Raw genomic sequence first — 22181 nt, forward strand, 5'->3', positions numbered from 1 at the left:
GGAGAGAGGGGTTGGAGAGAGGGGTTGAGAGAGAGGTTGAGAGAGGGGTTGGAGAGAGAGGTTGGAGAGAGAGGTTGGAGAGAGAGGTTGAGAGAGAGAGGTTGGAGAGAGAGGTTGAGAGAGAGAGGTTGAGAGAGAGAGGTTGGAGAGAGAGAGGTTGGAGAGAGAGGTTGGAGAGGAGAGAGAGGTTGAGGTTGAGAGAGAGGTTGGAGAGAGAGGTTGGAGAGAGAGGTTGGAGAGAGAGGTTGGGAGAGAGAGGTTGGAGAGAGAGGTTGGAGAGAGAGGTTGGGGTGGGAGAGAGAGGTTGGAGAGAGAGAGGTAGAGAGAGAGAGGTTGGAGAGAGAGAGGTAGAGAGAGAGAGGTTGGAGAGAGAGGTTGGAGAGAGAGAGGTTGGAGAGAGAGAGGTTGGAGAGAGAGGTTGGAGAGAGAGGTTGGAGGAGAGAGAGAGGTTGGAGAGAGAGGTGGAGAGAGAGAGAGGTTGAGAGAGAGGTTGAGAGAGAGGTTGAGAGAGAGGTTGAGAGAGAGAGAGGTTGAGAGAGAGGTTGGAGAGAGAGGTTGGAGAGAGAGGTGGAGAGAGAGAGGTTGGGAGAGAGAGGTTGGAGAGAGAGGTTGAGAGAGAGGTTGAGAGAGAGGTTGGGGTGGGAGAGAGAGGTTGGAGAGAGAGAGGTTGGAGAGAGGTTGGAGAGAGAGGTTGGAGAGAGAGAGGTAGAGAGAGAGAGGTTGGAGAGAGAGGTTGAGAGAGAGGTTGAGAGAGAGGTTGAGAGAGAGAGGTTGGAGAGAGAGGTTGGAGAGAGAGGTTGAGAGAGAGAGGTTGAGAGAGAGAGGTTGGAGAGAGAGGTTGGAGAGAGAGGTTGAGAGAGAGGTTGGAGAGAGAGGTTGAGAGAGAGAGGTTGGAGAGAGAGGTTGAGAGAGAGAGGTTGGAGAGAGAGGTTGGAGAGAGAGAGGTTGGAGAGAGAGAGGTTGGAGAGAGAGGTTGGAGAGAGAGGTTGAGAGAGAGAGGTTGGAGAGAGAGAGGTTGGAGAGAGAGGTTGGAGAGAGAGGTTGGAGAGAGAGGGGTTGGAGAGAGAGGTTGGAGAGAGAGGTTGGAGAGAGAGGTTGGAGAGAGAGGTTGGAGAGAGAGAGGTTGGAGAGAGAGGTTGAGAGAGAGGTTGGAGAGAGAGGTTGGAGAGAGAGAGGTTGGAGAGAGAGGTTGAGAGAGAGGTTGAGAGAGAGGTTGAGAGAGAGGTTGGGAGAGAGAGGTTGAGAGAGAGGTTGGAGAGAGAGGTTGGGGTGGGAGAGAGAGGTTGGAGAGAGAGAGAGGTAGAGAGAGAGAGGTTGGAGAGAGAGGTAGAGAGAGAGAGGTTGGAGAGAGAGAGAGGTTGGAGAGAGAGGTTGAGAGAGAGGTTGAGAGAGAGAGGTTGAGAGAGAGGTTGGAGAGAGAGGTTGGAGAGAGAGGTTGAGAGAGAGAGGTTGGAGAGAGAGGTTGGAGAGAGAGGTTGAGAGAGAGAGGTTGAGAGAGGTTGAGAGAGAGAGGTTGGAGAGAGAGGTTGAGAGAGAGGTTGAGAGAGAGAGGTTGAGAGAGAGGTTGGAGAGAGGTTGGAGAGAGAGGTTGAGAGAGAGGTTGGAGAGAGAGGTTGAGAGAGAGGTTGAGAGAGAGGTTGGAGAGAGAGGTTGAGAGAGAGAGAGGTTGAGAGAGAGGTTGAGAGAGAGGTTGAGAGAGAGGTTGGAGAGAGAGGTTGAGAGAGAGAGGTTGGAGAGAGAGGTTGGAGAGAGAGGTTGGTGAGAGAGAGGTTGGAGAGAGAGGTTGGAGAGAGAGGTTGAGAGAGAGGTTGAGAGAGAGAGGTTGAGAGAGAGGTTGGAGAGAGAGGTTGAGAGAGAGGTTGAGAGAGAGAGGTTGGAGAGAGAGAGGTTGAGAGAGAGGTTGAGAGAGAGAGGTTGGAGAGAGAGAGGTTGAGAGAGAGGTTGGAGAGAGAGGTTGGAGAGAGAGGTTGGAGAGAGAGGTTGGGAGAGAGAGGTTGAGAGAGAGGTTGAGAGAGAGGTTGGGGTGGGAGAGAGAGGTTGAGAGAGAGAGGTAGAGAGAGAGAGGTTGAGAGAGAGAGGTTGGAGAGAGAGAGGTTGGAGAGAGAGGTTGAGAGGAGAGAGAGGTTGGAGAGAGAGGTTGAGAGAGAGGTTGAGAGAGAGAGGTTGAGAGAGAGAGGTTGGAGAGAGAGGTTGGAGAGAGAGGTTGAGAGAGAGGTTGAGAGAGAGGTTGAGAGAGAGAGGTTGGAGAGAGAGGTTGGAGAGAGAGGTTGAGAGAGGGGTTGGAGAGAGAGGTTGAGAGAGAGGTTGGAGAGATAGGTTGGAGAGAGAGGTTGGAGAGAGGTTGAGGTTGGAGAGAGAGGTTGGAGAGAGAGAGGTTGGAGAGAGAGGTTGAGAGAGAGGTTGGAGAGAGAGGTTGGAGAGAGAGGTTGAGAGAGAGAGGTTGAGAGAGAGAGGTTGAGAGAGAGAGGTTGAGAGAGAGAGGTTGAGAGAGAGGTTGAGAGAGAGGTTGGAGAGAGAGGTTGAGAGAGAGGTTGGAGAGAGAGGTTGAGAGAGAGGTTGGAGAGAGAGGTTGGAGAGAGAGGTTGGGAGAGAGAGGTTGAGAGAGAGAGAGGTTGGAGAGAGAGGTTGAGAGAGAGAGGTTGAGAGAGAGGTTGAGAGAGAGGTTGAGAGAGAGAGGTTGAGAGAGAGGTTGGAGAGAGAGGTTGAGAGAGAGGTTGAGAGAGAGAGGTTGAGAGAGAGAGGTTGGAGAGAGAGGTTGGAGAGAGAGGTTGAGAGAGAGAGGTTGAGAGAGAGAGGTTGGAGAGAGAGGTTGGAGAGAGGTTGGAGAGAGAGGTTGGAGAGAGAGAGGTTGGGAGAGAGAGGTTGGAGAGAGAGGTTGGAGAGAGAGGTTGGAGAGAGAGGTTGGAGAGAGAGGTTGAGAGAGAGGTTGGAGAGAGAGGTTGGAGAGAGAGGTTGGAGAGAGAGGTTGAGAGAGAGGTTGGAGAGAGAGAGGTGAGAGGAGAGAGAGGTTGAGAGAGAGGTTGAGAGAGAGGTTGAGAGAGAGGTTGAGAGAGAGGTTGGAGAGAGAGGTTGGAGAGAGAGGTTGAGAGAGAGAGGTTGGAGAGAGAGGTTGGAGAGAGAGGTTGGAGAGAGGTTGGAGAGAGAGGTTGAGAGAGAGGTTGGAGAGAGAGAGGTTGGAGAGAGAGAGGTTGAGAGAGAGGTTGAGAGAGAGAGGTTGAGAGAGAGGTTGGAGAGAGAGGTTGGGAGAGAGAGGTTGAGAGAGAGGTTGAGAGAGAGGTTGGAGAGAGAGGTTGAGAGAGAGGTTGAGAGAGAGGTTGGAGAGAGAGGTTGAGAGAGAGGTTGGAGAGAGAGGTTGAGAGAGAGGTTGAGAGAGAGGTTGGAGAGAGAGAGGTTGGAGAGAGAGGTTGGAGAGAGAGGTTGGAGAGAGAGGTTGAGAGAGAGGTTGAGAGAGAGGGAGAGAGAGGTTGGAGAGAGAGGTTGAGAGAGAGGTTGGAGAGAGAGGTTGGAGAGAGAGAGGTTGGAGAGAGAGGTTGAGAGAGAGGTTGAGAGAGAGAGGTTGGAGAGAGAGGTTGAGAGAGAGAGGTTGGAGAGAGAGGTTGAGAGAGAGAGGTTGAGAGAGAGAGGTTGAGAGAGAGAGGTTGAGAGAGAGAGGTTGGAGAGAGAGGTTGGAGAGAGAGGTTGAGAGAGAGGTTGAGAGAGAGAGGTTGGAGAGAGAGGTTGGAGAGAGAGGTTGGAGAGAGAGAGGTTGAGAGAGAGAGGTTGAGAGAGAGAGGTTGGAGAGAGAGGTTGAGAGAGAGGTTGGAGAGAGAGGTTGGAGAGAGAGAGGTTGAGAGAGAGGTTGAGAGAGAGGTTGAGAGAGAGAGAGAGGTTGGAGAGAGAGGTTGAGAGAGAGGTTGGAGAGAGAGGTTGAGAGAGAGGTTGAGAGAGAGGTTGAGAGAGAGGTTGGAGAGAGAGGTTGAGAGAGGTTGGAGAGAGGTTGAGAGAGAGAGGTTGAGAGAGAGGTTGGAGAGAGAGGTTGAGAGAGAGGTTGGGAGAGAGAGGTTGGAGAGAGAGGTTGAGAGAGAGGTTGAGAGAGAGGTGGGAGAGAGAGGTTGAGAGAGAGAGGTTGAGAGAGAGAGGTTGGAGAGAGAGGTTGGAGAGAGAGGTTGGAGAGAGAGGTTGGAGAGAGAGGTTGGAGAGAGAGGTTGGAGAGAGAGGTTGAGAGAGAGGTTGGAGAGAGAGGTTGGAGAGAGAGGTTGGAGAGAGAGGTTGGAGAGAGAGGTTGGAGAGAGAGAGGTTGGAGAGAGAGGTTGGAGAGAGAGGTTGAGAGAGAGAGGTTGGAGAGAGAGAGGTTGGAGAGAGAGGTTGGAGAGAGAGGTTGGAGAGAGAGGTTGAGAGAGAGAGGTTGGAGAGAGAGGTTGAGAGAGAGGTTGAGAGAGAGGTTGAGAGAGAGAGGTTGGAGAGAGAGATTGGAGAGAGAGGTTGAGAGAGAGAGGTTGGAGAGAGAGGTTGGAGAGAGAGAGGTTGGAGAGAGAGGTTGGAGAGAGAGGTTGAGAGAGAGAGGTTGAGAGAGAGGTTGGAGAGAGAGGTTGAGAGAGAGGTTGAGAGAGAGAGGTTGAGAGAGAGAGGTTGAGAGAGAGGTTGGAGAGAGAGGTTGGAGAGAGAGAGGTTGGAGAGAGAGAGGTTGGAGAGAGAGGTTGGAGAGAGAGGTTGGAGAGAGAGGTTGGAGAGAGAGAGGTTGGAGAGAGAGGTTGGAGAGAGAGGTTGGAGAGAGAGGTTGGGGGTTGAGAGAGAGGTGGAGAGAGAGGTTGGAGAGACGTTGGAGAGAGAGGTTGAGAGAGAGGTTGAGAGAGAGGTTGAGAGAGAGGTTGAGAGAGAGGTTGAGAGAGAGGTTGGAGAGAGAGGTTTGAGAGAGAGGTTGGAGAGAGAGGTTGAGAGAGAGGTTGAGAGAGAGGTTGAGAGAGAGGTTGGAGAGAGAGAGGTTGGAGAGAGAGGTTGGAGAGAGAGGTTGAGAGAGAGAGGTTGAGAGAGAGGTTGAGAGAGGTTGGAGAGAGAGGTTGGAGAGAGAGGTTGGAGAGAGAGGTTGAGAGAGAGGTTGGGAGAGAGAGGTTGAGAGAGAGGTTGAGAGAGAGGTTGGAGAGAGAGGAGAGAGAGGTTGAGAGAGAGGTTGGAGAGAGAGGTTGGAGAGAGAGGTTGGAGAGAGAGAGGTTGAGAGAGAGAGGTTGAGAGAGAGGTTGGAGAGAGAGGTTGAGAGAGAGGTTGGGAGAGAGAGGTTGGAGAGAGAGGTTGGAGAGAGAGGTTGAGGGGTGGGAGAGAGAGGTTGAGAGAGAGAGGTAGAGAGAGAGAGGTTGGAGAGAGAGGAGAGAGAGAGAGGTTGAGAGAGAGGTTGGAGAGAGAGGTTGAGAGAGAGGTTGAGAGAGAGAGGTTGAGAGAGAGGTTGAGAGAGAGGTTGAGAGAGAGAGGTTGAGAGAGAGGTTGAGAGAGAGGTTGAGAGAGAGAGGTTGAGAGAGAGAGGTTGAGAGAGAGAGGTTGGAGAGAGGTTGGAGAGAGAGAGGTTGAGAGAGAGAGGTTGGAGAGAGAGGTGGAGAGAGAGAGGTTGAGAGAGAGGAGAGAGAGAGGTTGGAGAGAGAGGTTGGAGAGAGAGGTTGAGAGAGAGAGGTTGAGAGAGAGAGGTTGGAGAGAGAGAGAGAGGTTGAGAGAGAGAGGTTGAGAGAGAGGTTGGAGAGAGAGGTTGGAGAGAGAGAGGTTGGAGAGAGAGGTTGGAGAGAGGTTGGAGAGAGAGGTTGGAGAGAGAGGTTGGGAGAGAGAGGTTGAGAGAGAGGTTGGAGAGAGAGGTTGAGAGAGAGAGGTTGGAGAGAGAGGTTGGAGAGAGAGGTTGGAGAGAGAGGTTGGAGAGAGAGGTTGAGAGAGAGGTTGGAGAGAGGTTGGAGAGAGAGGTTGGAGAGAGAGGTTGGGAGAGAGAGGTTGAGAGAGAGGTTGAGAGAGAGGTTGGGGTGGGAGAGAGAGGTTGAGAGAGAGAGGTAGAGAGAGAGAGGTTGGAGAGAGAGAGGAGAGAGAGAGAGAGGTTGGAGAGAGAGGTTGGAGAGAGAGGTTGGAGAGAGAGAGGTTGAGAGAGAGGTTGGAGAGAGAGGTTGAGAGAGAGAGGTTGAGAGAGAGGTTGAGAGAGGTTGGAGAGAGAGAGGTTGAGAGAGAGAGGTTGAGAGAGAGGTTGGAGAGAGAGGTTGAGAGAGAGAGGTTGGAGAGAGAGGTTGGAGAGAGAGGGGTTGGAGAGAGAGGTTGAGAGAGAGGTTGGAGAGAGAGGTTGAGAGAGAGGTTGGAGAGAGAGGTTGGAGAGAGAGGTTGAGAGAGAGGTTGAGAGAGAGAGGTTGGAGAGAGAGGTTGAGAGAGAGGTTGAGAGAGAGCTGGGAGAGAGAGGTTGGAGAGAGAGATTGGAGAGAGAGGTTGGGGTGGGAGAGAGAGGTTGGAGAGAGAGAGGTAGAGAGAGAGAGGTTGGAGAGAGAGAGGTAGAGAGAGAGAGGTTGGAGAGAGAGGTTGGAGAGAGAGGTTTGGGGAACAAGGTGGAGGAGCAAAGTAAAAGTAAAACACACACACACACACACACACACACACACACACACACACACACACACACACACACACACACACACACACACACACACACACACACACACACACACAGCCGGTTAGTTCAAGTTAAATAGCCCCACCTTAAATCTTCTTTTCTCTGAGCGGTGAGATATATCTCATAGATCTTTCCCCTGGGGATGGCCTCTGGAGGGATCAGCAGGCTGATGCCTAAACAACAACACCACAGAAGAAGAAGAATGAATCAAAACACAAATAACACCACCACAGAAGAAGACAGAGAGAGAGAGAGGCTCATTTGTTGTGTCTGAACGGTGCTTTTGTAATTCCACAAAGGAGGCAAGCCGGAGGACCGACAGGACGGATGAGGATAACACGCAAGCGCACGCGCACACGCACACGCCTGACAGAAGAGAACGAATATCTCAGAGAACAGTTGAAGCTTTTTCAAAACACTTTAAGTGAAGGATTCTCATCACGTAGTTCTCCACTAAAACAACATGTGTCTGCTGTTCTACAGGAAGATAAACAACATGTGTTTCCTGTTCTACAGGTAGATAAACAACATGTGTTTCCTGTTCTACAGGAAGATAAACAACATGTGTCTCCTGTTCTACAGGAAGATAGACAACATGTGTTTCCTGTTCTACAGGAAGATAGACAACATGTGTTTCCTGTTCTACAGGAAGATAAACAACATGTGTTTCCTGTTCTACAGGAAGATAAACAACATGTGTTTCCTGTTCTACAGGAAGATAAACAACATGTGTCTGCTGTTCTACAGGAAGATAAACAACATGTGTTTCCTGTTCTACAGGAAGATAAACAACATGTGTTTCCTGTTCTACAGGAAGATAAACAACATGTGTTTCCTGTTCTACAGGAAGATAAACAACATGTGTCTGCTGTTCTACAGGAAGATAAACAACATGTGTTTCCTGTTCTCCACTAAAACAACATGTGTCTCCTGTTCTACAGGAAGATAAACAACATGTGTTTCCTGTTCTACAGGAAGATAAACAACATGTGTTTCCTGTTCTACAGGAAGATAACATGTGTTTCCTGTTCTACAGGAAGATAAACAACATGTGTCTGCTGTTCTACAGGAAGATAAACAACATGTGTCTGCTGTTCTACAGGAAGATAAACAACATGTGTTTCCTGTTCTACAGGAAGATAAACAACATGTGTTTCCTGTTCTACAGGAAGATAAACAACATGTGTTTCCTGTTCTACAGGAAGATAAACAACATGTGTCTCCTGTTCTACAGGAAGGTAACAACATGTGTCTCCTGTTCTAGAGGAAGATAAACAACATGTGTTTCCTGTTCTACAGGAAGATAAACAACATGTGTCTCCTGTTCTACAGGAAGATAAACAAGATGTGTCTCCTATTCTACAGCTAGACTACTACAGGAAGACATCTGGTTAAATACAACATGCATGTCTCATGCACTTTCATGGAAGCAAACGTGTGTTCGTAATTATATATTCATATCTCACATATACAATATCTAAATGTTTGCATGACCAGAATGAGGATATCTCTCCTTCTCGCTGTGTGTGTGTGTGTGTGCTCATGTGTGTGTGTTTGCTTGTCTAGCGCCAAGTGAGAAGATTAGTGTCAAGGGTTTGAGTTAATCCATGCATACAATATGTGACAGCAGAGAGAGAAAGAGAAAAGAGAGAGAGATAAAGGAGAGAGAAAGGAGAGCGAGTGAAAGGAGAAAGAGAGAGAAAAGAGAGAGAGGAAGGAGAAAGACAGAGAGAGAAATGAGAGGGAGAGAGGGGGGGAAAGGAGAGAGAGTAAGTGAGATAAAAGAGAAAGAGGGACAGAGAGAGGAAGGAGAGAGACAGAGAGATAAATGAGAGAGAGAAAAGGGAGAGAGAGTGAGAAAGGAGAGAGAGACAGAGAGTTTGAGAAAAGAAAGGGAGAGGGAAAGATCATTATCTCTCTCCAGATACTACTGAATGATCTGACCAATAGAAACACTGTTGTCACTTATATAACTACTGAATGATCTGCCCAACAGAAACACTGTTGTCACCTATATAACTACTGAATGATCTGACCAACAGAAACACTGTTGTCACTTATATAACTACTGAATGATCTGACCAACCGAAACACCGTTGTCACCTATATAACTAACTGCTGAATGATCTGACCAATAGAAACACTGTTGTCACCTATATAACTAAGTACTGAATGATCTGACCAACAGAAACACTGTTGTCACTTATATAACTACTGAATGATCTGACCAACAGAAACACTGTTGTCACCTATATAACTACTGAATGATCTGACCAATAGAAACACTGTTGTCACCTATATAACTAACTACTGAATGATCTGACCAACAGAAACACTGTTGTCACTTATATAACTACTGAATGATCTGACTAACAGAAACACTGTTGTCACCTATATAACTAAGTACTGAATGATCTGACCAATAGAAACACTGTTGTCACCTATATAACTAAGTACTGAATGATCTGACCAATAGAAACACCGTTGTCACCTATATAACTAAGTACTGAATGATCTGACCAACAGAAACACTGTTGTCACTTATATAACTACTGAATGATCTGACCAACAGAAACACTGTTGTCACTTATATAACTACTGAATGATCTGACTAACATAAACACTGTTGTCGCCTATATAACTAAGTACTGAATGATCTGACCAACAGAAACACTGTTGTCACTTATATAACTAACTACTGAATGATCTGACCAACAGAAACACTGTTGTCACCTATATAACTAACTACTGAATGATCTGACCAACAGAAACACTGTTGTCACTTATATAAATACTGAATGATCTGACCAACAGAAACACTGTTGTCACTTATATAAATACTGAATGATCTGACCAACAGAAACACTGTTGTCACCTATATAACTAACTACTGAATGATCTGACCAATAGAAACACTGTTGTCACCTATATAACTACTGAATGATCTGACCAACAGAAACACTGTTGTCACTCTATAACTAACTACTGAATGATCTGACCAACAGAAACACTGTTGTCACCTATATAACTAAGTACTGAATGATCTGACCAACAGAAACACTGTTGTCACCTATATAACTAACTACTGAATGATCTGACCAACAGAAACACTGTTGTCACTTATATAACTACTGAATGATCTGACCAATAGAAACACTGTTGTCACCTATATAACTACTGAATGATCTGACCAACAGAAACACTGTTGTCACCTATATAACTACTGAATGATCTGACCAACAGAAACACTGTTGTCACTTATATAACTACTGAATGATCTGACCAATAGAAACACTGTTGTCACCTATATAACTACTGAATGATCTGACCAATAGAAACACTGTTGTCACCTATATAACAACTGAATGATCTGACCAACAGAAACACTGTTGTCACCTATATAACTAAGTACTGAATGATCTGACCAATAGAAACACTGTTGTCACCTATATAACTACTGAATGATCTGACCAACAGAAACACTGTTGTCACTTATATAACTAACTACTGAATGATCTGACCAACAGAAACACTGTTGTCACTTATATAACTAACTACTGAATGATCTGACCAACAGAAACACTGTTGTCACTTATATAACTAACTACTGAATGATCTGACCAACAGAAACCCTGTTGTCACCTATATAACTAAGTACTGAATGATCTGACCAATAGAAACACTGTTGTCACCTATATAACTACTGAATGATCTGACCAACAGAAACACTGTTGTCACCTATATAACTAAGTACTGAATGATCTGACCAACAGAAACACTGTTGTCACCTATATAACTAACTACTGAATGATCTGACCAACAGAAACACTGTTGTCACTTATATAACTAACTACTGTATGATCTGACCAACAGAAACACTGTTGTCACTTATATAACTAACTACTGTATGATCTGACCAACAGAAACACTGTTGTCACCTATATAACTACTGAATGATCTGACCAACAGAAACACTGTTGTCACCTATATAACTAACTACTGAATAGTGGAGAGGAGGAGAGACAAGAAGAGAAGACAGAGAGGATTCCAGACTTTCTGATGTTCTATATTACCAGACCATCAAGACGTTACGTGCGTCAGTCATGTGACTAGCAGCAGTGATGTCATCAACGATAAGGTTCTAATTGAGGTCATTTGGTCTAAAGTCGTTTCCCGGATGTCTTACGTCCCTCTCTCTATGTTCCGTCCTGCTACAGCTCTCCCTCCGTTTAACCTGTAATTACTGGCCGTGTTCAGATATAGCTCATCTAAAAAAATAATTTAAAAAATACTTCAGTTGTTGTTGTTTTTTTTAAAATAGAACAGTGCTTTCCAAATGAATCCATATGAATGTGACTGAGGAGTGATGTCTTCTATAATACTACTATGTGTATATTTGTAGCTGACATTTTAAAAGTTGCTGTGGAAGTTTTTTTTTCATCTTGGCAATTTGAATAAGAAGTCCCAGTCAGTGGTGATGACGCATGGTTTCTATATGTGCTATTTCATAGTTTTGATGTCTTCACTATTATTCTACAATGTAGAAAATAGTCCAAATTAAAGAAAAACCCTGGAATGAGAAGGTGTGTCCAAACCTTTGACTGGTACCTTATGTTTTCAATCAATAAACCCATCAACCAATCAGCTCTTACCTGTGTTGGGGATGGTGAGTCTACCCCCCAGGAAGTTGAATGTCCCATACGAGGTGTTAGCCACGTCCCGCGGCAACGTCTTGAAGTACGTCTGATTGGACAGCCGGGTCATAAACTCCGCCGGGTCAGAGGTCATCTTCCCGTTGTGTAAGGTGTGGTGCGAACCGTTGGGTAGGGGGTCCAGGAGCGGACCGTTGGTCATTGAGAACTTAGTGGTGCCGTCGTGGCGTGAGTGCAGGGTTCCTTGGTAGCTGGTGGTCGTGGTGGTTAGGTCCGGCTGGATGGTAAGCAGATGGGAGTTCTCTAAAACAGATCAGAGACCAGGAGTCAACAACAGCAGCAGGGGACACACACACCGTCACAGCACAACAGGAAACCACCTCATCTCTAACACACACACCGTCACAGCACAACAGGAAACCACCTCATCTCTAACACACACACCGTCACAGCACAACAGGAAACCACCTCATCTCTAACACACACACCGTCACAGCACAACAGGAAACCACCTCATCTCTAACACACACACCGTCACAGCACAACAGGAAACCACCTCATCTCTAACACACACACCGTCACAGCACAACAGGAGACCACCTCATCTCTAACACACACACCGTCACAGCACAACAGGAGACCACCTCATCTCTAACACACACACCGTCACAGCACAACAGGAGACCACCTCATCTCTAACACACACACACACAGAGGAAGAGAAAAAAGAGAGAGAGAAACATAAAGTCCCAGAGACAGAAGCACACAAACACAGAATGCTGTTATAATTAAGACACAACTCAGATTCAGAGGAGGTTTAGCAGGCAGAGTCTAGAAAGGCTTCCATAGTGACTCAGAGGAGGTTTAGCAGGTAGAGTCTAGAAGGGCTTCCATAGTGACTCAGAGGAGGTTTTGCAGGTAGAGTCTAGAAAGGCTTCCATAGTGACTCAGAGGAGGTTTAGCAGGTAGAGTCTAGAAAGGCTTCCATAGTGACTCAGAGGAGGCTTAGCAGGTAGAGTCTAGAAAGGCTTCCATAGTGACTCAGAGGAGGTTTAGCAGGTAGAGTCTAGAAAGGCTTCCATGGTGACTCAGAGGAGGTTTAGCAGGTAGAGTCTAGAAAGGCTTCCATAGTGACTCAGAGGAGATTTAGCAGGTAGAGTCTAGAAAGGCTTCCATGGTGACTCAGAGGAGATTTAGCAGGTAGAGTCTAGAAAGGCTTCCATGGTGACTCAGAGGAGATTTAGCAGGTAGAGTCTAGAAAGGCTTCCATGGTAACTCAGATGAGGCTTAGCAGGTAGAGTCTAGAAAGGCTTCCATGGTAACTCAGAGGAGGCTAAGCAGGTAGAGTCTAGAAAGGCTTCCATAGTGACTCAGAGGAGGTTTAGCAGGTAGAGTCTAGAAAGGCTTCCATGGTAACTCAGAGGAGGCTTCCATGGTGACTCAGAGGAGGCTTCCATGGTGACTCAGAGGAGGCTTCCATGGTGACTCAGAGGAGGCTTAGCAGGTAGAGTCTAGAAAGGCTTCCATGGTAACTCAGAGGAGGCTTCCATGGTGACTCAGAGGAGGCTTCCATGGTGACTCAGAGGAGGTTTAGCAGGTAGAGTCTAGAAAGGCTTCCATGATAACTCCGAGGAGGCTTCCATAGTGACTCAGAGGAGGCTTAGCAGGTAGAGTCTAGAAAGGCTTCCATGGTAACTCAGAGGAAGCTTCCATAGTGACTCAGAGGAGGTTTAGCAGGTAGAGTCTAGAAAGGCTTCCATAGTGACTCAGAGGAGGTTTAGCAGGTAGAGTCTAGAAAGGCTTCCATGGTAACTCAGAGGAGGCTTCCATGGTGACTCAGAGGAGGCTTCCATGGTGACTCAGAGGAGGCTTCCATGGTGACTCAGAGGAGGCTTAGCAGGTAGAGTCTAGAAGGGCTTCCATGGTAACTCAGATGAGGCTTAGCAGGTAGAGTCTAGAAAGGCTTCCATGGTAACTCAGAGGAGGCTAAGCAGGTAGAGTCTAGAAAGGCTTCCATAGTGACTCAGAGGAGGTTTAGCAGGTAGAGTCTAGAAAGGCTTCCATGGTAACTCAGAGGAGGCTTCCATGGTGACTCAGAGGAGGCTTCCATGGTGACTCAGAGGAGGCTTCCATGGTGACTCAGAGGAGGCTTAGCAGGTAGAGTCTAGAAAGGCTTCCATGGTAACTCAGAGGAGGCTTCCATGGTGACTCAGAGGAGGCTTCCATGGTGACTCAGAGGAGGTTTAGCAGCTAGAGTCTAGAAAGGCTTCCATGGTAACTCAGAGGAGGCTTCCATGGTGACTCAGAGGAGGCTTCCATGGTGACTCAGAGGAGATTTAGCAGGCAGAGTCTAGAAAGGCTTCCATGGTGACTCAGAGGAGGCTTCCCTGGTGAGTCAGAGTAGGTTTAGCAGGTAGAGTCTAGAAAGGCTTCCATGGTGACTCAGAGGAGGCTTCCATGGTCACTCAGAGGAGATTTAGCAGGCAGAGTCTAGAAAGGCTTCCATAGTGACTCAGAGGAGGTTTAGCAGGCAGAGTCTAGAAAGGCTTCCATGGCAACTCAGAGGATATTTAGTTGGTAGAGTCTAGAAAGGCTTCCATAGTGACTCAGAGGAAGCTTCCATAGTGACTCATAGGAGGCTTCCATGGTGACTCAGAGGAGGCTTCCGTGGTGACTCAGAGGAGGTTTAGCAGGTAGAGTCTAGAAAGGCTTCCATAGTGACTCAGAGGAGGCTTCCATGGTGACTCAGAGGAGGTTTAGCAGGTAGAGTCTAGAAAGGCTTCCATGGTGACTCAGAGGAGGCTTCCATGGTGACTCAGATGAGGTTTAGCAGGTAGAGTCTAGAAAGGCTTCCATGGTGACTCAGAGGAGGCTTCCATGGTGACTCAGAGGAGGTTTAGCAGGCAGAGTCTAGAAAGGCTTCCATAGTGACTCAGAGGAGGTTTAGCAGGTAGAGTCTAGAAAGGCTTCCATGGTAACTCAGAGGAGGCTTAGCAGGTAGAGTCTAGAAAGGCTTCCATGGTAACTCAGAGGAGGCTTAGCAGGTAGAGTCTAGAAAGGCTTCCATGGTAACTCAGAGGAGGCTTCCATGGTAACTCAGAGGAGGTTTAGCAGGTAGAGTCTAGAAAGGCTTCCATGGTGACTCAGAGGAGGCTTCCATAGTGACTCAGAGGAGGTTTAGCAGGTATAGTCTAGAAAGGCTTCCATGGTGACTCAGAGGAGGCTTCCATGGTGACTCAGAGGAGGTTTAGCAGGTGGAGTCTAGAAAGGCGTCCATGGTAACTCAGAGGAGGCTTCCATGGTGACTCAGAGGAGGTTTAGCAGGTGGAGTCCAGAAAGGCTTCCATGGTGACTCAGATGAGGTTTAGCAGGTAGAGTCTAGAAAGGCTTCCATGGTGACTCAGAGGAGGCTTCCATGGTGACTCAGAGGAGGTTTAGCAGGCAGAGTCTAGAAAGGCTTCCATAGTGACTCAGAGGAGGTTTAGCAGGTAGAGTCTAGAAAGGCTTCCATGGTAACTCAGAGGAGGCTTAGCAGGTAGAGTCTAGAAAGGCTTCCATGGTAACTCAGAGGAGGCTTAGCAGGTAGAGTCTAGAAAGGCTTCCATGGTAACTCAGAGGAGGCTTCCATGGTAACTCAGAGGAGGTTTAGCAGGTAGAGTCTAGAAAGGCTTCCATGGTGACTCAGAGGAGGCTTCCATAGTGACTCAGAGGAGGTTTAGCAGGTATAGTCTAGAAAGGCTTCCATGGTGACTCAGAGGAGGCTTCCATGGTGACTCAGAGGAGGTTTAGCAGGTGGAGTCTAGAAAGGCGTCCATGGTAACTCAGAGGAGGCTTCCATGGTGACTCAGAGGAGGTTTAGCAGGTGGAGTCCAGAAAGGCTTCCATGGTGACTCAGAGGAGATTTAGCAGGCAGAGTCTAGAAAGGCTTCCATGGTGACTCAGAGAATGTTTAGCAGGTAGAGGCCAGAAAGGCTTCCATGGTGAGTCAGAGGAGATTTAGCAGGTAGAGTCTAGAAAGGCTTCCATGGTGACTCAGAGCAGGCTTCCATGGTGACTCAGAGGAGGTTTAGCAGGTAGAGTCTAGAAAGGCTTCCATGGCGACTCAGAGGAGGCTTCCATGGCGACTCAGAGGAGGTATAGCAGGCAGAGTTTAAAAAGAGGAGAGGAGCAACAAGTCAACACACACACAATTTCTATGTTAGTAGATATACTGTACAGACAGATGACTGTAGACAACAGAGAAACAACACAATGTGATGGGAATACTATAGGAGACTATACACACACACACACACACACACACACACACACACACACACACACACACACACACACACACACACACACACACACACACACACACAACAATAACAAACACAACAAAAATGCTGAGTAGAATAGGTAACACAAGGGACAGTAGATAGTATGGTGAGACTAGGGAACACAAGGGACAGTAGATAGTATGGTGAGACTAGGGAACACAAGGGACAGTATATAGTATGGTGAGACTAGGGAACACAAGGGACAGTAGATAGTATGGTGAGACTAGGGAACACAAGGGACAGTATATAGTATGGTGAGACTAGGGAACACAAGGGACAGTAGATAGTATGGTGAGACTAGGTAACACAAGGGACAGTAGATAGTATGGTGAGACTAGGGAACACAAGGGACAGTAGATAGTATGGTGAGACTAGGGAACACAAGGGACAGTATATAGTATGGTGAGACTAGGGAACACAAGGGACAGTAGATAGTATGGTGAGACTAGGGAACACAAGGGACAGTATATAGTATGGTGAGACTAGGGAACACAAGGGACAGTATATAGTATGGTGAGACTAGATACCACAAGGGACAGTATATAGTATGGTGAGACTAGGGAACACAAGGGACAGTATATAGTATGGTGAGACTAGGGAACACAAGGGACAGTATATAGTATGGTGAGACTAGGGAACACAAGGGACAGTAGATAGTATGGTGAGACTAGGGAACACAAGGGACAGTAGATAGTATGGTGAGACTAGACAACACAAGGGACAGTAGATAGTATGGTGAGACTAGGGAACACAAGGGACAGTAGATAGTATGGTGAGACTAGGGAACACAAGGGACAGTAGATAGTATGGTGAGGCTAGGGAACACAAGGGACAGTATATAGTATGGTGAGACTAGGGAACACAAGGGACAGTAGATAGTATGGTGAGACTAGATACCACAAGGGACAGTAGATAGTATGGTGAGACTAGGGAACACAAGGGACAGTATATAGTATGGTGAGACTAGGGAACACAAGGGACAGTATATAGTATGGTGAGACTAGGGAACACAAGGGACAGTATATGACTAGGGACAGTAGATAGTATGGTGAGACTAGACAACACAAGGGACAGTAGATAGTATGGTGAGGCTAGGGAACACAAGGGACAGTATATAGTATGGTGAGACTAGGGAACACAAGGGACAGTAGATAGTATGGTGAGACTAGGGAACACAAGGGACAGTATATAGTATGGTGAGACTAGGGAACACAAGGGACAGTAGATAGTATGGTGAGACTAGGGAACACAAGGGACAGTAGATAGTATGGTGAGACTAGGGAACACAAGGGACAGTAGATAGTATGGTGAGACTAGGGAACACAAGGGACAGTATATAGTATGGTGAGACTAGGGAACACAAGGGACAGTAGATAGTATGGTGAGACTAGGGAACACAAGGGACAGTATATAGTATGGTGAGACTAGGGAACACAAGGGACAGTAGATAGTATGGTGAGACTAGGTAACACAAGGGACAGTAGATAGTATGGTGAGACTAGGGAACACAAGGGACAGTAGATAGTATGGTGAGACTAGGGAACACAAGGGACAGTATATAGTATGGTGAGACTAGGGAACACAAGGGACAGTAGATAGTATGGTGAGACTAGGGAACACAAGGGACAGTATATAGTATGGTGAGACTAGGGAACACAAGGGACAGTATATAGTATGGTGAGACTAGATACCACAAGGGACAGTATATAGTATGGTGAGACTAGGGAACACAAGGGACAGTATATAGTATGGTGAGACTAGGGAACACAAGGGACAGTATATAGTATGGTGAGACTAGGGAACACAAGGGACAGTAGATAGTATGGTGAGACTAGACAACACAAGGGACAGTAGATAGTATGGTGAGACTAGACAACACAAGGGACAGTAGATAGTATGGTGAGACTAGGGAACACAAGGGACAGTAGATAGTATGGTGAGACTAGGGAACACAAGGGACAGTAGATAGTATGGTGAGGCTAGGGAACACAAGGGACAGTATATAGTATGGTGAGACTAGGGAACACAAGGGACAGTAGATAGTATGGTGAGACTAGATACCACAAGGGACAGTAGATAGTATGGTGAGACTAGGGAACACAAGGGACAGTATATAGTATGGTGAGACTAGGGAACACAAGGGACAGTATATAGTATGGTGAGACTAGGGAACACAAGGGACAGTATATGACTAGGGACAGTAGATAGTATGGTGAGACTAGACAACACAAGGGACAGTAGATAGTATGGTGAGGCTAGGGAACACAAGGGACAGTATATAGTATGGTGAGACTAGGGAACACAAGGGACAGTAGATAGTATGGTGAGACTAGGGAACACAAGGGACAGTATATAGTATGGTGAGACTAGGGAACACAAGGGACAGTAGATAGTATGGTGAGACTAGGGAACACAAGGGACAGTAGATAGTATGGTGAGACTAGGGAACACAAGGGACAGTAGATAGTATGGTGAGACTAGGGAACACAAGGGACAGTATATAGTATGGTGAGACTAGGGAACACAAGGGACAGTAGATAGTATGGTGAGACTAGGGAACACAAGGGACAGTAGATAGTATGGTGAGACTAGGGAACACAAGGGACAGTATATAGTATGGTGAGACTAGGGAACACAAGGGACAGTAGATAGTATGGTGAGACTAGGGAACACAAGGGACAGTATATAGTATGGTGAGACTAGGGAACACAAGGGACAGTAGATAGTATGGTGAGACTAGGGAACACAAGGGACAGTATATAGTATGGTGAGACTAGGGAACACAAGGGACAGTAGATAGTATGGTGAGACTAGGGAACACAAGGGACAGTTGACACATTGGGTGTACAGTATAGGTTGGATGAAGAACAGTACAGACTGACAGATTGACGGAGGGATGGAAGGAAGGGTAGAAAATAAAACAAAGAGCATTATCCTACTGCTGCGGGTACCAGGGTGGGGGCCAGAGGGGCGGGGGGCCCGGTGCCGAGGTGCCCACGCACCTGGCTTGCTAGGCTTGATGCCCATAGGCTGGAAGCCCGTGGTCAGGATGGACGAGTCCGCTACGTCAGCGTCCAGACCCTCCTTCTTACGGCGGTAAACCAGGACCACCACGATGAGGATGAGGGTCAGACAGAGAGCTACGGCTACAATACCCACATACAGGGCCACATCCTCAACTCCATTGGCAGCTAGAGAGAGAGAGAGAGAGAGAGAGATGGTTAGTGTCAGAGGGAGGGGCACAGCAATCATGCCATCGTACAGAGCCATGTCTTCACTCACAGCTAGAGAAAGAGAGAGAGAGAGAGTGGGGAGAAGGGAGAAAGAGAGAGAGAGAGCAGGGTGAAGGGAGAAAGAGAGAGAGAGCGGGGAGAAGGGAGAAAGAGAGAGAGAGAGCAGGGTGAAGGGAGAAAGAGAGAGAGAGCAGGGTGAAGGGAGAAGAGAGAGAGAGAGAGCAGGGTGAAGGGGGAGAAGAGAGAGAGAGAGCAGGGTGAAGAGAGAGAGAGAGAGCAGAAGGGAGAAGAGAGAGAGAGCAGGGTGAAGGGAGAAGAGAGAGAGAGCAGGGTGAAGGGAAAGGAGAAAGCAGGGTGAAGGGAGAGAGAGAGCAGGGTGAAGGGAGAAAAGAGAGAGAGAGAGCAGGGTGAAGAGAAGAGAGAGAGAGAGCAGGGTGAAGGGAGAAAGAGAGAGAGAGCAGGGTGAAGGGACCTAAAAGAGAGAGAGAAGCAGGGTGAAGGGAGACACAAAGAGAGAGAGAGCAGGGTGAAGGGAGAAAGAGAGAGAGCAGGGTGAAGGGACCTAACATAAAGAGAGAGAGCAGGGTGAAGGGAGAGAGAGAGAGAGCAGGGTGAAGAGAAAAAGAGAGAGAGAGAGCAGGGTGAAGGGAGAAAGAGAGAGAGAGCAGGGTGAAGGAGACACAGAGAGAGAGAGCAGGGTGAAGGAGAAAGAGAGAGAGCAGGGTGAAGGGAGAAGAGAGAGAGCAGGGTGAAGGGAGAAAGAGAGAGAGCAGGGTGAAGGGAGAGAGAGAGAGAGAGCAGGGTGAAGGGAGAAAGAGAGAGAGAGAGCAGGGTGAAGGGAGAAAGAGAGAGAGAGAGCAGGGTGAAGGGAGAAAGAGAGAGAGAGAGCAGGGTGAAGGGAGAAAGAGAGAGAGCAGGGTGAAGGGAGAAGAGAGAGGGCAGGGTGAAAGAGAGAGAGAGAGCAGGGTGAAGGGAGAAAGAGAGAGAGAGCAGGGTGAAGGGAGAGAGAGAGAGAGAGCAGGGTGAAGGGAGAAAGAGAGAGAGAGAGAGAAGCAGAAAGAGTGAGAGGGAGAAGGAGAAAGGAGAGAGCAGGAGAGAGCAGGGTGAAGGGAGAAAGAGAGAGAGAGCAGGCAAGGTGAAGGGAGAGAGCAGACATACTGAAGAGAGAGAGAGAGCAGGGTGAAGGGACCTAAAGAGAGAGAGAGCAGGGTGAAGGGAGAGAGAGAGAGAGCGAGCACAGTGAAGGGAGAAAGAGAGAGAGAGCAGGGTGAAGGGAGAAAGAGAGAGAGAGCAGGGTGAAGGGAGAAAGAGAGAGAGAGAGAGCAGGGTGAAGGGAGAAAGAGAGGGAGAGAGCAGGGTGAAGGGAGAAAGAGAGGGAGAGCAGGGTGAAGGGAGAAAGAGAGAGAGAGCAGGGTGAAGGGAGAAAGAGAGAGAGAGCAGGGTGAAGGGAGAAAGAGAGAGAGAGCAGGGTGAAGGGAGAAAGAGAGGGAGAGAGCAGGGTGAAGGGAGAAAGAGAGGGAGAGAGCAGGGTGAAGGGAGAATTTGATCCTCCAACCAGTTAGAACTCTGTTCTCATCTGATCCTCAACCAGTTAGAACTCTGTTCTCATCTGATCCTCCAACCAATCAATAGATTTCTCAGCAGCACTACACATCACCATAAAGCAATTGCTTAGGAAGAAGACACAAACACACAAACACACACACACACTCTTCAGACTAACAACACACACACACACACACACACCCACACCAGAGGAGAGCAGTGGAAGAGATAAATGGAAGATTGAGTAACCTATTGACTCTGTAACTCCCACCGACAGTGTGTGTGTAGGGAGACAGAGATTGTGCGTGTGTGTGTGTGTGAGCGTTTGTGTTCTAATCAGCAGAGTAGCAGGGATAAGGGATTGGCTACGGCTGTCTCCTGGGCTGGTTGGGTTTGGGTGGCGGAGGTGGGAGCTAAGCCCCATCAACAATGCTGTGTGTGTGTGTGTGTGTGTGTGTGTGTATGTGTGTGTGTGTATTTGCGTACGCGTTCGTGTGTCTGTGTGTTTGTTTGTGTGTGTGTGTGTGTGTGTGTGTGTGTGTGTGTGTGTGTGTGTGTGTGGTTTTATGTGGTTGTGTGGGTGGGAGTTGTGCCACAAGTCTTCGGCTGGGAGGAAACATGGAGGGAAACATGGAGGCCAAACACTCAGACACACTGACAGAGACCTAACAGACAAACTGATAGAGACCTAACAGACACACTGATAGAGACCTAACAGACATACTGATAGAGACCTAACACTCAGACAGACTGATAGAGACCTAACAGACACACTGATAGAGACCTAACAGACACACTGATAGAGACCTAACAGACACACTGATAGAGACCTAACAGACATACTGATAGAGACCTAACAGACACACTGATAGAGACCTAACAGACACACTGATAGAGACCTAACACTCAGACAGACTGATAGAGACCTAACAGACACACTGATAGAGACCTAACAGACACACTGATAGAGACCTAACAGACACACTGATAGAGACCTAACAGACACACTGATAGAGACCTAACAGACATACTGATAGAGACCTAACAGACACACTGATAGAGACCTAACAGACACACTGATAGAGACCTAACAGACATACTGATAGAGACCTAACAGACATACTGATAGAGACCTAACAGACACACTGATAGAGGACTAACAGACATACTGATAGAGACCTAACAGACACACTGATAGAGACCTAACAGACACACTGATAGAGGACTAACAGACATACTGATAGAGACCTAACACTCAGACACACTGATAGAGACCTAACATACACACTGATAGAGACCTAACACTCAGACACACTGATAGAGACCTAACAGACACACTGATAGAGACCTTCACAGACACACTGATAGAGACCTAACACTCAGACAGACTGATAGAGACCTAACACTCAGACACACTGATAGAGACCTAACAGACACACTGATAGAGACCTAACAGACACACTGATAGAGACCTAACAGACACACTGATAGAGACCTAACAGACACACTGATAGAGACCTAACAGACACACTGATAGAGGCCTAACACTCAGACACACTGATAGAGACCTAACACTCAGACATACTGATAGAGACCTAACACTCAGACATACTGATAGAGACCTAACATACATACTGATAGAGACCTAACATACATACTGATAGAGACCTAACAGACACACTGATAGAGACCTAACAGACACACTGATAGAGACCTAACACTCAGACATACTGATAGAGACCTAACAGACACACTGATAGAGACCTAACACTCAGACACACTGATAGAGACCTAACAGACATACTGATAGAGACCTAACAGACATACT

The 22181-nt window shown here is 47.4% G+C and overlaps 1 protein-coding gene across 1 annotated transcript in view; it reads right to left on the minus strand.

The window, feature by feature from the left end:
* unc5a (unc-5 netrin receptor A) overlaps nt 1-22181 on the minus strand; it is a 468131-nt gene that overhangs the window by 127134 nt on the left and 318816 nt on the right. Inside the window, exons 8-10 of the mRNA XM_065019100.1 lie at nt 18515-18766; nt 11254-11556; nt 6687-6774 (exon numbers count right to left, since the gene is read on the minus strand). Coding sequence (XP_064875172.1) covers nt 6687-6774; nt 11254-11556; nt 18515-18766 — 643 coding nt within the window. The remainder of the gene's footprint in view (nt 1-6686; nt 6775-11253; nt 11557-18514; nt 18767-22181) is intronic.

This window comes from Oncorhynchus nerka, linkage group LG6 (assembly GCF_034236695.1).
Source record: "Oncorhynchus nerka isolate Pitt River linkage group LG6, Oner_Uvic_2.0, whole genome shotgun sequence".
In the NCBI taxonomy this organism is placed as follows: Eukaryota; Metazoa; Chordata; class Actinopteri; order Salmoniformes; family Salmonidae; genus Oncorhynchus; species Oncorhynchus nerka.